We start from the raw sequence: 17,132 nt of genomic DNA on the forward strand, positions 1-17,132 counted from the left end.
GTGAGAATAGTGAGAATAGAGTTAATATGGAAGTTAATAGTAGCTGTTCTCATGCTGGTTGAACAAAAACTTGAGGTGAAATTAGTTCAAAGAAAGAATGGTTAACAAAAAAATTGGAAGGTAGCAATTATGTATAAGGTATGGAACTGATTAGAGTGAGAGAAGACAAACAAGAAAGAGAAAATAGAAAAAGATAGATGGAAACTACTGAATTTATGAAGTCTAAATATAACATAAACATGGGTGAATAGAATAGTTTTTCTATATAGAAAAATATAATGCATTTTTGCATGTTATGTACTTATATGATTTTGTGGGATTTGATAAAGTTTTAAAAAAGAAAAAGAAAAGCAGCTCAGTAAGCAGAATGGACAGCATGTTTTTATAGTTATTTGAAATAATATAGTAACTATTAAGGAAAAAGAGGGTGCTGTTGGTAAACAAGGATATAAGGCAGGCATAGGCAAACTCGGCCCTCCTGGTGTTTTGGGACTACAGTTCCCATCATTCCTAGCTAACAGGACCAGTGGTCAGGGATGATGGGAATTGTAGTCCCAAAACAGCTGGAGGGCCAAGTTGGCCAATGCCTGATATAAGGCTACAATTCTAAATGAACATACTGAGACTGAAACTTCTAACATATGAACGTACTCTGTATTTGTCCAGAACAGGCTCTGTCAATATGTAAGGCTCACATTTCATTGGCATCACAAGGCATCTCATTTATCTCCTTAAATTGCTTGTTTGAGGAAAGTGTAGGTGGGTTTGGTCAAGACAGTGCTGTTGGTAAATGAACTATCTGCTCTCCTGACAATGCTTTCTTTTTCTTTTTGGTCTCATTTCATACACTTTTGAGAAGGCTTCACTTTATAGGAAGAGTTAAACTTATATACAGCACTGCTTTTCTTTTGAACAGTTCAAAATAATAATAATTATTGCAATTTGTATGGAAATAATATATTTTTTAAAAAAATCATGTAGGTCTTTGCAGGCCATGAGAAATCATTATATTGTTGTACAAACTTCAGTTTAAGACAGTAATGCAGGACATTCTTGTACAGACACACTGTCTGTTTCTAATTCTTGATATCCGGCTATGCGCATCTCCCATAAGTAGGTTTCGGAATAAGTGGATTGCTGCTCATTACTATACAGTACTCTTTGCAGCTCTGTAACCCAGCAGTTGCTGCACTGTACTGAAGCACATACTTAGGACTGTCTAGCGCTATTCAACAGTTTAAGTGCACATATAGAAAATAGATGCCTTCTATACACATTTTGGTATAATTTTTGCACATCATTTGGCATGTAGGACGGTTAGCTTTATGGTGCCACCTGCTGGGAAGCCCTGTTTTAACACTGAAATTGCCAGTGAATCCCTTGATTCCTTCCAGTTCCTTTGCATCTGGTCGGACGGCTGGAGCCCTTTTGCTGTCACAAATCTAGTTTTCAGCAAGGCAGTATGTTTCATCCCAGATTGGCATGCCTCAAAGACATAGCTGTTCCAGTTTTGAAGGCGTAGGTTGCAATTCTGGGAGTAGGACCCACTACACTCAACGGGACTTACTTTTGAGTAGGCTGAGTAGAGGATTGTGAGGTTAACCCATCCTTACTCTCATTACATTGTGATTTGGGGCCAATTCATGCATTAATTTGGGATGTTTACATAATAAATTTTTCATTTGATGGGCCAAGTGTGTGTGAGAAGGGGGGGGGGGGGAGACACTTCACCAAGGAGAATAAAATACAAAAGGGACTGTCAGAGAAATCGCTTTTAAAAGAAGCGTATTTTGACATTTCTTGATATTTTCCATGGGCCAAGTTAAAATATGCTAATATTGCCCATAAGGACTTTATGACACTAGAATGCTATTTAAATTACCCTTCGTTTACCTACATTGAGGGTAAACAAAGACTTTCTACTCAGAAGGCATACAAACTGTGCATGTCCAGCAGCACAATCCTGTACATGCCTACCCAAAGTATCCCCGCTTCCCTTAGGACTTAGTTCCTGGTTAGTGGGTGTACGATTGTAGCCCAAGCTTGTTGCATGCATTTTATTGCAAAGTCTGTATAGAGTACGCCCTGCAGCTGCAATTATGGCACAGTGTTCCCATTTGGATTCAGCCACTTTCTGCATAGTATTTTGACATAGAGTACTTCACACATTTTCATTAAATCTTTTGTACACACACACACACACACACACACACACACACACACACACCATCCAGCCTGCCTGTACAGGTTTCTTGCCGTCAGTAAAACAGAGCGAGTTCCCAGAACACACAACTGTTGAGAGGCAGTCCTTTAAAACGGCCAGTAAAATATAAATATTGCCATAAACTGTGAACAGCCCCAGGTTTGGCCGGTGTCAAAACTACGATGGCCTAAGATGGTGGCTGATGTGCACTGCTGTTCAAAAGATAAATTTAGTAATCTACACTTGTGCCCCTCTCTTAGTAAACAAATCTAAAAGCCCAAGGCCATCACTGCAGCTTATCTGTGGTCTGTCAGGTCAGTGTTTGTCAGTCCAGGCCTGCTGGATTGGCTCAGTCACAGAGCTGGGAAAGGTGCAGAAAAGGGCAATTGAGATGATCAATGTGTTGCCGCACCTCCTCCATGAGGAAAGGCCAAAGTGTCCAGAGCTCTAAAATTATTAAGAAAAACAACTTAAGCAGAGGAGATGACAGGGGGTTATGAAATTACACATCGTTTGGAAATAAGCAGATAGTCTTGTCCCTCACAATTCCCAACAGTAAAACCTGAGGCCATCCAATGAAATTTATTAGCAGCAGGATCTAGGATAAAGAACTTACTTTTTCACCCAGTGGTGGAATTTTCTTCCCCAAGTTTTGGTGATACGTCACAAGCTTTAAACATTGATTGAATTGGTATATGGTTGATTTAGAACTGTTGGCCATGATGGAGGTTTCGGGTTTAGAGGCAGCAAATACTAGAGGCACTGAATACTAGTCGTTGGAGGCAACAGTAGTGGAAGACAGTTGGCCTTCTTGTCCTGATGGTGGACTTCCTGAAAGCATCTAGTTGTCCACCATTAGGGAAACAGGATGGCTAGATGATCCAATGGAGCTTTTGTGTTCTTAATTACTGAACACTGCCCTGTGTGTTTTTGAGTTTAAACAGTCTAGTGTACAAGCTGTGGAAAGGGTTTAACTTAAGATGCGCCATAGGCAATACCTGATACAGTCTCTGTGTCTGACAAGATGCCTTAATATATTATGTGTAAATATTTTTATAGTTCAACCCATAAACAGACTTGTTTTAAAAAGCAATGATAGTAGTAGCGTTCTTGACATGTATCACTATCCTGAATAGGGTGCCCATTGGAACAAAACTCATGCTGGGAGATGCAATCTATGATGCACCGCTGTTATATTTCATATTAGCAACAAAGTGCTTTTCCCATTGGATGTTCCTGTGAGTCACAGTGTGTGCCAGTCAGTAATCACAAAGTGCAAAATTGGAGTTCTCTCTTTATTAGCAAAAATGTGATCTCCACAAACTTCGCTGGGTATCATGCCAAGTGAGCACAGCAGCTCATTCCCTCTGGGTCTTACCCCATGAAATCCGTTGCTGAGACTAAAGTCCCTGCTTCCCCACAGCTGTCTGTGTCTCCTCTCCAGGGCTCTTCCAAGCACCCGGAGACTGTGCCTGCATGCAGCTAATTTCTCCTCCACCCTTTTCATGCCTCTCCTAGTTCTGGAAGAAAGGGGGTAGGGAAGCTTGTCGCAATAGGAAGGGGAGATACCTGTGACAAGCCTGACACATCTTAAAAACCCATGGTTTATCTGTTCTGTGTTCTCTTTGAAATCACATGCATATTCTTGTACTGAAATATGGACTGGGCATGAAAACGTGAGATGGACCATCTGCTCTGAAGCTGAGGGATTAGAAATAGAAAGTTACCATATACTAGAGGAGACTGGCTATGTCCACACCATACATTTAAAGTACAGTGGACACTCGGGTTGTGAACGTGATCTGTGCAGGAGGCACATTCGCAACCCGAAGCGCCACATCTGCGCATGTGCGCGTCGCGATTCAGCGCATGTGCAAGCACCGAACCCCAGAAGTAACCCGTTCCAGTACTTCTGGGTTCGGCACGGTGCGCAACCCGAAAGCACACAACCTGAAGCGTCTGTAACCTGAGGTATGACTGTGTCCAGTATTCATCCTGGGAAACGTAGTTTTCCCCCTCACACAGAGATACAATTCCCAGCACCCTTAACAAACTCTAGGAGGTCTTCCCCACCACCTGCTACCTGAAGCTTTTGAATGGAGAGGCCAAGTTTTTAACTCTTAACCTCCCTTTTCCCACTTACCAGCTTCAGCTTCTGATTCTTGACTTATCTCCGCCCAATTCCCAGCTCACTAAGCCCTGTTACTCCTTCAGCTCCCGACCTCTCCAGTCTTCTCCTCTGACCACTCATTATCATCCCATCAACAACACTCCCCCGGATCTGAGCCTTTTCCCCTTGGTGGCTCTCCATCTGGTTCCTCCCACCATTCCTGTGTGTGCAAGCAGTCCATGACACCCAGGCATAGCCTTTTGCAGTCTCCAAGGCCCATTGTCTACAAGTGCACACTCTTCTTTGTTCCTGATGTTGCCACAACTAATTTAGCAGCAGGCTGTCTGAGCCCTGTCTTCTGTGTGAAGCAACACTGCCATTTAGAATATGGCTGCCTTCATGACAGAGGTGGCGATGGCAGAGATCAGTGAAACAAATGAAGATAAGATCAACCATCACGGGATGCTGACAATTTGCTAAAGGAGTTTCAGTTAGCCCCATTAGCAGTGCTCTGGTATCTTATAGTGAATTTTCTCCTTTTAAGATTGAAGGAGGGCTAATTTGAAAAAGCAGCAACACTTACTCAGTCCTTGGATGTAATGCTGAGAGAAGAGATCTTAAACTGATCGGTAAATCAAACTCTTTAATTTTAAAAGACATTTCTGAACTTACTGAGGCTTGTTTTTATCTTTTTGCAAAAGCGACAGGAATAAACTATATAAGAAAATCCTCCTCCTTATTCTTGCTTTAAAACAAAAGAGACAATCTCCCAATGTGGAAGACAACCTGTGTCTCTTATCATTCACCTGAGAATGTTCACGGACAGAGCATCAATGCAGCATTGACTATTTAGATTGGGCTATGCAAAAGCCATGGTTTTCCCAGTAGTGATGTATGGAAGTGATAGCTGGACAGTAAAGAAGGCTGATCGCCGAAGAATTGATGCTTTTGAATTATGGTGCTGAAGGAGACTCTCGAGAGTCCCATGGACTGCAAGAAGATCAAACCTCTCCATTCTGAAGGAAATCAACCCTGAGTGCTCACTGGAAGGACAGATCGTGAAACTGAGGCTCCAATACTTTGGCCACCTCATGAGAAGAGAAAACTCCCTGGAAAAGACCCTGATGTTGGGAAAGATTGAGGGCACAAGGAGAAGGGGACGACAGAGGACTAGATGGTTGGATAATATTCTCGAAGCTACTAGCATGAGTTTGACCAAACTGTGGAAGGCAGTGGAAGACAGAAGTGCCTGGCATGCTCTGGTCCATGGGGTCACGAAGAGTTGGACACGACTAAACGACTAAACAACAACATGCCACTAACATCTGTCTAGGTGGACCTTATGTATATTTTCATCAGATAATAAATGCAGTTTTCTTCTTTAATTATAGTTTATCAGTTTGGGAATTGCCCCAAAGATAAGCAGTATGAGAATTCCTCTCCCCCCCCATACACATTCCATTTTAGTTTCATCCATCGTGTAGTTTATTACTTTAGTTACTTGGGTTCAAGCAGCCCAAATACAAATCCCTTTTGCATTGTGGTCAAAAAGTTGACATACTTTGGTCTGTGTATCAATTCCCTGGAGGTTCGTATTTTTAGAATGTTTTTTAGATTAAATGTTTTTCATTTGCTTTTAATATTCCAAATACGTTTTTGTTTTCTATTTGATTGTATTGCTTTAATTTTTCCGAGCTTGCCATCCTGAGCTCCCTGGGTGCAAGGATAGCCTATAATAGGGGTCAGCAACCTTTTTCAGCAGGGGGCCAGTCCACCGTCCCTCAGACCATGTGGAGGGCCGGACTATATTTTGGGGAAAAAATATGAACGAATTCTTGTGCCTCACAAATAACCCAGAGATGCATTTTAAATAAAAGCACACATTCTACTCATGTAAAAACACCAGGCAGGCCCCACAAATAACCCAGAGGTGCATTTTAAATAAAAGGACACATTCTACTCACTGTCCGTGGGCCAGATTGAGAAGGCGAGTGGGCCACATCCGGCCCACGGCCCTTAGGTTGCCTACCCCTGGCCTATGAATTAAATTGTACTTTGCATCTTGGCTACTCAGCATTTGAGCGTTCTGAGAAAAGGTGGGACTTAAGAGCAGAAAGCAGTACTCCTGTTTACCAGATAGAAAACTGTTAGTATTTCCACTCTAATTCAACAGTTAAAAGTGGAAAATTCTGCCTTCCCCCCGCACTCTGGGTTGGTGGCTGGGACTACATAACCATCCAACCCAATGGCTTATTGAGCTTTAGGGAGGAGGAGTGGAGAGAAAGGAATTTGTAGTATCTGTGTGTGTTCCACTTAGGATCCTGGTGATATTAATGAAGTGGTATTGGCACTGAAATACACATGGTTAAGTTTCGACAAGTAGTGTTTCTGGCTTGCAGAAATCGGTGCCAACCAAAAAAAAAAAAAAAAAAAAGGAAACAAACTGGCAACTGAATTCTTGGCCCATATATTTCTGTTTCTAAACTCTTGTTATTCCCCAAAGCTTCTTTATTTGGGCTAGCAAACCATAGTAAACGGTGCCTTTCCCCCCTTGACTCAGCCTTCAGTTAATACAAGTTTGGGTCTTCAAAAGGGGAGGGCAAATGAAATCCACAAAAATTCCTCAGCAGTGAAATTTAATAAATATTTTTAACAGCTAGTCAAACATGCAAGAAATATTGAATTTCCCCCCTTGCTGAGTAACCAGGTTTTATGTAAGGTTATAAAAGAGGCAAGTGGTAAAATGTCCTAAACACGTCCTCTGTGGTATTCCTACTGGCGGCAATCATTTTGCAACAAAACCATATATATATATATTTTTTAAAAAAATACAAATACAGCATGGGAGTAGAGACTTTTATGCTATTGAATTCTCTTAGCTGCTCTTATAGTTGAAAGGGTTTATTAAACCGTGCCATAGGACTGCGCAAGAGGGGTTTAAATCTGATTGATTTTTGTGTAGTCCTTTGTGCTGCCAATGTCACATCCCAGTAATTTTTGATCTGAAAACTCTTCCAACTGCACTATGGGAAATGCACACGGCTGGCTTGAGTGTTGTTTGGGTTTGTGAGCTGCTGCCAAATGCCAGCAATGATTCAGAGGTCTGAGTTTCTCAGATTAATTTTTGAATTGGACTGGAGACCAATTCCATCTTCAGAATGGATCTGCAAAATATTCCTGGAGAGCACCAAGGCATGCCCAAAAGTGTCTCTTGGCTATAGCACAGGAATAAAATCACTGGCCAGGGCCTAGAGACTCAGTGTCAATATGGATTGAGGGTCGTAGGCTGGTCCCTTCCGCTTTCCTGACCTAATGAACAGAGACAGTTGGGTGGCAGAGTTGGGTGGCAGAGAGGGCCCAGTCTGTCTCCTGGAGGCCTCAGGCTGTAAAGAAGTCCCCAGTACTACTCTGTTGGACACACACTCCTTTGTGATCCAGCTTAGCATGCCTGGAGAACAGTAGTGGTCTGCTGCTTGAATGCAACTGCCCAACATATAACCCTATAACCAACCTATTTGATTTAGTACCTTAACTTAACTAAGATTGAACTGGCTTAAAATCAAGAACTAAACTTAACTGAATCATGGTGGGTGTTTATAAGATGCTTATATGCCTAGACTGGTGTAATAATGTCCATGGGTAGGATCCTGAGAAAGTCAACTCCACTGATGAGTAAGATTTAAAAGTGCCCAGCCTTCTTTTATTGAATCCCATAGAATTACCTAACTACAGAAAAATTCCCCTAAAACTGTTTTTTTATATTTCTTGTTCTATTCCATTTCTGTGTGGTACAATATGTGCATCATTGAAAAACCAATAAAATGAAAATAAATAATCTGAATGATTGCATTCCCTTCATCTTTCAGCTTTGCAGGGTGCTTTCTGACCCATCATTTTGTAAAGACTGAATTGGCCAAGCTCAGTATTTGTCCCAAATATGAGTGATGATAATCAGCTACGCCATGCTCAGAGTAGACCCATTGATTTCAGTAGCATGACTAACATTGGACATCACCGCAGATGTTCTTAAGCAGCAAACACTTCTTGGCGCCAAGATTAAATTATTTTACAGTGCCTCATATCAGCTAACAGGGAAGTGATTAGTAAACACAGAACATCAGAATTTCTTTGTTCGCAAATACCATTTTCAAAACTGCAGGTTATATATTATGCTTTCTTCAGCGTACACAATCTATCTGACTCCTCAATATAGTTGAAAACAGCCTGTTGGTACATTCCTACAATTCTCCTTGGGGGGATGGGATTAAGAAGAAAAGGTTGTATATTTTTGAAGCCACATAGTAGTCTACCAAGAGAAATGTTTACATCTGGCATGATCAAAAGTCTTCTGGTATATGAATATGTGTGTGGGAGGTCTTGCTCTACATTAAATGGATTAACAAAGACGACTCAAAACACTGTAGTTCCTCCCTTTTCTTTTTTTAAAAAAGTTCTTCCTGAAGCTTAAAATACCTGTGCCTTTTTTTCTGAAAAAAAAGTTTTTTAATCTTCCATTGTTTTTATTTGAAGTGTGTGGTATTCATGCTTAAGCTTTTTATGTAATTGCTGGGTTGAAGAAACAAAGGATGGCCTGTACTTTAACCATTTAAATAACTTGCTTTTTGCACTTTAGAACTCCCACCTTCTACAACTCTGGAACCTGATAAACAAGACATTTGATAGTTTATGATTTTTATATTAAACAATCCACTATAACTTCCCCTTCACAGACCACCAAATTTTGGACTTCCTTTAAACTTTTCTGTGTTGGCTGTTGGTTGGTTGCTGGTTCTTTCGGGAGAATGGTTTAAGAATGTTTTGCTTAATAGCCCGGATTCTTAACAGTTTCAGCATAAATGATTTGAGATGAGATGTAAGGAACAGTTGGACTTTATTGTAGGCCACAAGAGAACTTAATTAAAGGGGGAGTTGTTACAATAAACAGATTAAATTAACTCAGAAGGAGGTGCAATTTGCAAGCCATAGCTGCTGCTCTGTTGCAGGCAGATGTGCCAGCTCAAATGTTGAACTTTGGAAATAGGGTCTGCAGAAATGATGGTCCTGTTTGGTCACATCTTTTCCTGCGTCTTCCTTTACTATAGCTTTGCACCGCCAGTTCATGGAGGGGGGGGAGAGCATTGCTTTAACCTCGCTCTGCCAGTCCCCCACATACATGAATGGAATACCAAACTGCTGCCTGTGCTTGAGCAGCTTTTATAATAATCATAATCATAATAATCTATTTATACCCCGCCCATCTGGCTGGGTTTCCCCAGCCACTCTGGATGGCTTCCAGCAAAATATTAAAAAACAATAGTCCTTCAGATATTAAAAGCTTCCCTAAACAGGGCTGCCTTTGGATGTCTTCTAAAAGTCTGGTAGTTGTTTATCTCTTTGACATCTCGTGGGAGGGCATTCCAAAGGGCGGGTGCCACTACCAAGAAGGCCCTCTGCCTGGTTCCCTGTAACCTAATTTCTCACAGTGAGGGAACCACCAGAAGGCCCTCGGCGCTGGACCTCAGTGTCTGGGCTGAACGATTGGGGTGGAGATGCTTCTTCAGGTATACTGGACACATTGTAAATGTATATGTACAGTGGTACCTTGGGTTAAGAACTTAATTCGGTCTGGAGGTCCATTCTTAACCTGAAACTGTTCTTAACCTGAGGTACCACTTTAGCTAATGGGGCCTCCCACTGCTGCCGCCGCACAATTTCTATTCTCAACCTGAAGCGACTGTAACCTGAAGCATCTGTAACCCAAGGTACCACTGTATATTGGTTTGGTCAATTTCTTGATTTAAAACAGGAAAATCACCTGTTTGGGGTGTTTTGCCTATGCCTGCTGAAAGGTGCATACGCAAGTAGAATTCATCTGTGTTTTCTGCTAGCTACACCTGACAGCTTGCCCATGAGAGTAAGATGATTTGGGACAGAAACTGAAACTGTTCTGAAGGGACTAGACTCTGAGATTCAAGTCTTACGTACGACATCTAAGCTGAGCATTAAAGCCGATGAATTTCTCCACCCCAGTGGCCAACTTATTATTATTACTCTTGATATACCGTATTTTTCGCCCCATAGGGCGCACCGGCTCATAGGGCGCACCTAGTTTTTTGGGGGGGAAATAAAAGGGGGGAAATTCCCCCCCAGGCGCGGGGCTGGGGCGGGGGAAGCCCGAGCTTCCCCCGACCCCAGCCCCCAGAACAGACTGCTATCCGCAAGCCGTGGGAGAGCTGTGCAAAGCCCAAAGCCTGGGGGCGCTGAGCTCAGCGCGCCCCAGGCTTCTGGGTGCAGGCAGCTCTCCGCAAGAGGTCGGAGAGCTGCGTGAAGTCGCGCAGCTCTCCCACGGCTTGCGGATCGCTTCCTGAAGCCTGGAGAGCAAGAGGGGTTGGTGCGTACCAACCCCTCTCGTTCTCCAGGCTTCAGCGAAAGCCTGCATTCGCCCCATAGGACACACACACATTTCCCCTTCATTTTTGGAGGGGAAAAGGTGCGTCCTATAGGGCGAAAAATACGGTATTTATTTATTAAATTTACATCCCACCCTTCCTCCCAAGAGTGAAGTGCAGCAAACACATTGATGAGATCTATATCTATATCTCTATCTATATATCCACATCTATATCTATCTATCTAATTATGAATAATAAAAAATAAATGTTTGAAACAAAATATTTTTAAAAACCTAAAAACCAGTTGATCATTAAAAACATTTAAAACAATCACATACAGCTCATAATTTCAAGGTTACCTAAACTATCTTTCAGCCATCAAATGCCTACTCCTTGTCACTAAATTCTAACATATTTTAAAAATTGAACAACGGCAGCCAATTTTTTTAAAAAAGGTAAATAAAGGGTTTTGATTTGCATAATCTTAACAATTCCTGTGTTTTTCTTTTTGAGCATAATACATGTTTATATGGATACGCGTAGAGAACCATCTTTACTTTCTCCCTGCAGAGCTTGGCTTCCAAGTGGTGAATGCAGCAATGGCCATGGATTTGACATTTTTTATATTGTGTGAACTGCTGCAGCAGTGGGAGCAGACCGGCGCTGGGGTCTTAATCTTACTGGAGTGGCTGCTAGGAAAAGAAGATTTAGAGACTACAACCTTCGTAAGTCATCTAACCCAGTGTTTTTCAACCTTTTTGGGGTAAAGGCACACTTGTTTCATGAAAAAAATCACGAGGCACACCACCATTAGAAAATGTTAAAAAATTTAACTCTGTGCCTATATTGACTATATATAAAGTAATTCTCTTGAATAGGAATCAAATAAACACAAAGAAAGTATTTTATAATTACTTTATTATGAAATAGTAAGTAAACAGAAATGTGAAAAATTATAAAATACTTTATTTTAAATCTTTCGAATTTTTCAATTTTTCCCACGGCACACCAGGCAACATCTCATGGCACACTAGTGTGCCGTGGAACAGTGGTTGAAAAACACTGATCTAACCAGTGCTTGACCACAGCTGGGGAATGCTTGGGTTTTTCAGTGCAATCAGTTGGCTTTTTGCAGGATTTCTTTCAAGGTCGCATGGAAGCATGCTTTTGGAATGCAGAAGAGATATTAACATTGGAACCATGTTTTGCTTTTTTAAAAATGTTACACCAATTCAGTCATTGTACCATTTACATATGAATGTGAATATTGTCCACTCTTGGTTCATAAAACTGTTTTCTCTGGGCATCACATTTTAACATGCTAGGATAGAGTCGCCCAAGCTGGGTGTGTGAGAAGGGACAAGGAAGCAGGAAGCAAGGCATGCCATAGATTTTTTGTACACATATTTACATCTGAACCAGCCTTTGTGGGAATGGTGAGAATAGTAGGAGAGGATATATTGATTAAATATTATCCTTCCTCATTCACTCTAGTGAGCTAGTAGCAGAGCACATTCCCTTGTACAGTAGTACCTCGGGTTAAGTACTTAATTCGTTCTGGAGGTCCGTTCTTAACCTGAAACTGCTCTATACCTGAAGTACCACTTTAGCTAATGGGGCCTCCCGCTGCGTCGCCAGAGCACAATTTCTGTTCTCATCCTGAAGCAAAGGTCCTAACCTGAAGCACTATTTCTGGGTTAGCAGAGTCTGTAACCTGAAGCGTATGTAACCTGAGGTACCACTGTACATTGCAGGAAACTAGTTGATAGATTCGAGAGAATCATTTGAAGTAAGCAATCCATCTGGCTTGTCCAGATTGTATTGTTCCTGGTAAATCCCCTCTAGTTCCCTCTTAAAAACAATAATGACACAACAGTCTTCTTTTATAAGTAATGATGAGGTTTACTTACACTCAGTTCTCAGTATGGTCCTGAAGGCAGGCTTTATCTTGTAGTTACAGTTTCAGAGAAAAGTGTGGGTTCATCCTCTGTGAGGGATGAGCCCATGTGTTGATGGCTGAGAGCCAGCAGACAGCAAAAGGGCAAAATGTAGAGAAGGCATCAAGAGAGTCAAGAGGAAGATGGCTGCATGGCTAGCCCTTTTGTAGGGTCATACTCATCTACTTGGTCACACACACGGGAGGATGCTCCAGACCAGGTGTAACAGGATGTCCTCCTGGCTGGAGCAACTCTGTCCACTCTGGCCAAACAGGAAATGTTGTATTTGACTGCTTCAGTGATGTTACATCCCACAGCCTTTTACGTGCAGTGCAATAAACATCCACACAAAATTTGCCCTTTGTGCAGTGTTACTCAGGGATGAATTTGAAGACCATATCAAATCCCTTCGTTTGAGTCTGTTGAAAGTTACTGAAACTAAAGCATCCCCATCACACTTCTAATAAATCAGCCAGCACAATCTCTTCACTGTGTGCAGGTATTATAGCACAGAGGTGCACAACACCTGATACATGAACATGCTATAAAACTTTTCATAAGCTGTAGGTTAGCATATCTGTTTGATGCTCTTCTGCTCTTTGCAGACTCGTGTAGTTTTCATTTTTTTAAAAATCCACTCAAATCTCTTTACAATACAGGCAAATCCCCATTTACGTGGGGGCTATGTTCCAAGCCACTATGCAAATCAGTGAAATTGCGTATAATTGAAGCACCGTTGGAGAAAGATGCAAACACCCTCTGGAAACCCTTTAAAAAACCAGCAGCACTTACTAGACTCCCTCCAAACCTCCTTGCTCAAATTCCAAATGAAGAGTTGCCTGTACAGTATTCTGCTAAGCACATTTAACTTTGTGAAATACAGTAGGATTTCACTGAACAGCAAGCTGACTCTGTACAGTGGTACCTCAGTTTGCGAACTTAATCCGTTCCGGAAGTCAGTTCTTAAACCAAAGCCGTTCTTAAACCGAGGTGCACTTTGCCTAAGGAGGCTTCCCGCCGCTGGTGCCCTTCCACCGTCCAGATTCTGTTTTTAGACCGAGGTAAAGTTCACAAACCGGGACACTACTTCCAGTTTTGCGGAGTTCGTAAACCGAACTGTTTGCAAACAGGGCTGTTCTTAAACCGAGGTACCACTGTATATCTCAAGTATGTTTCAAGGCAACTTTTAATTTCCATTATTTAAATAAATAGAATAATTCATCTCGTGCACAATAATTCTAGATATAGTTTCGTTTCATTTTTACCTGAGCAATTTAATGAGATTCAGTGTGGCCATTGAACTATGCATGCATGTGGCAGCAAAAGCTGCAATACTGCCTGCACCGTGGGGGAGAAGGAAGGCCGTCAGACGAGTTCCCCTCCTGCACTTTACAGGAGAAGTGATATTGACATCAAAAAGGGTATGCATTCAGTGCCCACGGAGTGGCTTACTTCCAAGTCAACGTGCAACCTTGCTTAAGACTGAGCAATTTTTTTCTGGTGCATGTGAACAATTTTGCATAGGTGTTGTTTATCTCATACAATTGCCAATACATTGATTACTGCTGGTTTTACATACAGGTGGAAAATGACTATCTGTTTGACAAAGGAGAAGCAAATTTCTGGGCTGAGAAATTAACGAAGGTGCGTCAGCTGGGTAAACACCTCTTCCTGCTCATACCAGTGACTCATGTCAATCCATGTGATCAAGGAAAGTTGCACCAGTTGGCAACATTAGCATCTGATCAAGCCAAACATGTGACCCAGCTTCTTGGAGAAATGCCTTCAGCTCCTGAATTTTCCCGATCTTCGGAACTCACGCAATTAACTATTCGGAAGGAAAGAATATCCACTTGCCTTAAAATACTAAGCTTGCTCGAAACTGGAAATGACACGTGCAGAAAACTTGAAAACACGAATGCGTATGATTTGCTCACTGCCAATTACAACTTGTGAACCACACTGTGAAGGCAAAGACAGGTCATAAATGTGAACGGCGTTGTAGGAATAAGTCCTAGATACTCCATACTTCAATCCCTTGAATCTCCATTCAACTTTCTGCTGACGAATGCTTCTCTGAATGCTCTCATAAGCAGAGTTTTTATTGCAGCTGTTGTAGGAAGCAAAGCTGCTAAACTGTTTCTTCCCATGCACTGCATGCTGGCCACCTGCTGATGCGATTTGCTGATTTTACCCCACGAGTTGCTCTTGTTCTCTGACATTGCAGTTCATATTCCTTTTCTCATTGTGCTTCAGGATCCATTCACAGACAAATCGCAGAGTTCTAAAAGAAGTAAAACTGACTTCCATCAGTACCGGACTTGACTTTAAGAATTCAAAACGTAATTCTATTTTCAACCATGACGGAAAACGCTTTTTCAAAAAGCATTCTTTCCCTACATAGAAACATAGACACAAATACAAGCTTTTCCACAAATGCAACTACTTGATTACCCTTGTAGCTTAAGCGATTCAGTATTAGAATACTATCATTTGTGCTTTCAGCTCAAAAGCTGTTCACCTGTACATGAAAAGTATGATACCCAGCATGAAACATGCCTCCGCACTCCCAATCAGTCAGCAAATGGCCAGGAAAGAAACAGTTCAGCACTACCTAACCACAGAGATTAGTCATTCTTCCGAAGGGCCTGCATCTCAGAAATTTCCTTGAGAGATCAACCAAGGTTGACTGCACCCTCTTAATAATGGTCATTAAGTTTAATGTCCTTCACCGTTATTTTTACATTAAATGTTTTGTATATTGCCTTGCTGAAATTATTTTTCACATCTGTTAAGCATTGCCTCTGCCCCACAGTGCTCCGCATTGCTGATAGCTGGGAAGTGTAGGATGAAAAAGACAATTTTAACCTTTTTAACATGAGAATACAATTTATACACCATGTTGCAATCCATACAGGATACCAGTTTGATGCTTTGCAAAGTGATTGGCAGTGTCTGAATACTAACATCATGCATATCAAAACAAACTCGGCTGGAATGCCTGCACCTAAAAAATTATTATTATTAGTTCTTTATAACACCTTCCGGTATCCTTATTTTCTCCATACCATGTTCTAAATGCCCCAGCAGATGGCGCCCTAATACGTATTTTGTTACTGAACCATAAAATAGACCAAGCTGCTGAGGTTTGTTTGCCTACTACAGTAACCTTGCCATATGCCCATGCTGCCGAGGGCAAACAAAGCCCTCTCACTGTCCTCATCCCTAAGAGGAATGTATCTCCAACAGGATATATTGGGCAAGGACTGTAGTTCAGTTGTGAAGTATCTGCTTTGCATGCAAAAGGTCTCAGATCAATCCATGAATGCCCACTTAGAACTGGTTGGGGGCCTTGTCAGAAATCCTGGCCTGTTGCTGCCAGGTAGAATAGATATTAGAGCTGGAGAGAGCAATGGTGCGACTCAGCACAATGCAGTTTTCTGTGCGTTCCCTCTACTGTGCCCCAGTAAAATTTCACAAACATCCCCCCCCCATCACCAAAAGGGAACCTGAACAGTTATAGAAAACAGCAATATTGGCTCATCAGTAGCAATATTGTCTATACAGGTACTAGCTTACAGTTCAGCGGCACCCTCCCTGTGGAACACCCTCCCATCAGATGTCCATGAGATAAGTAACTGTGCAATCTTTGGAAGACATCTGAAGGCAGCCCTGTTTAGGGAAGTTTTTAATGTTCAATGTTTTATTATGTTTTTGTATATGCTGGAAGCCACCCAGAGGGGCTGGGGCAGCCCAATCAGATGGGCAGGGTACAAATACCACCATCTGGCAGCCTGTCCTAACCATGTTTTGTTGGAATGAAGTCATTGCCTTCTCAAACGTGAAGCAAATCTCACTTGGCCACTTATTCATGCAGAAATATAAGGAAATTCATTCTAATCATACTTCTGAAGTTGATCCACTTTATTTGACCGAATACGTTTCATTTGAAAAGCCATAAAGTATTAATAGTTGAACCAATTCTGTTGCTTATTATTGCTGTTTCACCTCCCTCTTTTTAAGTGTCACTTAACTTTGTACTCACATAACTTTTAATAGTAGGCTGTGAGCGTTAAGCTTTCATATAATCGGCAAACCTTGCCTACATTTGGCATTGTTGAAGATGTTGACAAAATGGGAAAGGGCTGTAGTGGTTTCAGCTTAAGTAGAATTAGGAAACCCCAGAAAGGCAGTTAATTAATAAACAAAAGAGCTGCAAGAAAGAAACAGCCTTATCGCTGTATGGCTTTAAGCTGTGTAATATCCCTTTAGTTTATAGATAGCAAATAATGGTACATGATCTTGTATGCGTTTCATCACACCACGAGTTACTGTGTAACTTTTCAATCAGAAACCTTTAAACCTTAAACAGCAGCTGTAAAAGAACAAAAGTCTATCCCAGAGTAGCTGTCCGTTGAGTACTTAATCGGGGTCGGTTATCTTAAGTATTGGCCTGGCTAACTGTTGATTATAGATTGATCTTTGCCTGG

General features: G+C 41.6%; 1 protein-coding gene across 4 annotated transcripts in view; it reads left to right on the plus strand.

Annotated features, from left to right (window-relative positions):
• The window catches only part of THADA (THADA armadillo repeat containing), a 153,453-nt gene extending 138,613 nt beyond the window's left edge, over positions 1-14,840 (plus strand). For 3 of the 4 annotated variants that reach the window (XM_081903637.1, XM_081903638.1, XM_081903639.1), the window contains exons 37-38: positions 11,276-11,430; positions 14,224-14,840. In XM_081903637.1, the coding sequence (XP_081759763.1) occupies positions 11,276-11,430; positions 14,224-14,598 (530 nt within the window). In that variant the 3' untranslated portion in view covers positions 14,599-14,840. Of the gene's footprint in view, positions 1-11,275; positions 11,448-11,780; positions 12,141-14,223 lie in introns of those variants that run through there. The other variant, XM_081903640.1, reaches the window with a different exon arrangement.
• The last annotated feature ends 2,292 nt before the right edge of the window (positions 14,841-17,132 follow it).

This window comes from Podarcis melisellensis, assembly GCF_964234715.1.
Source record: "Podarcis melisellensis genome assembly, chromosome: 3".
NCBI classification, from domain to species: Eukaryota; Metazoa; Chordata; class Lepidosauria; order Squamata; family Lacertidae; genus Podarcis; species Podarcis melisellensis.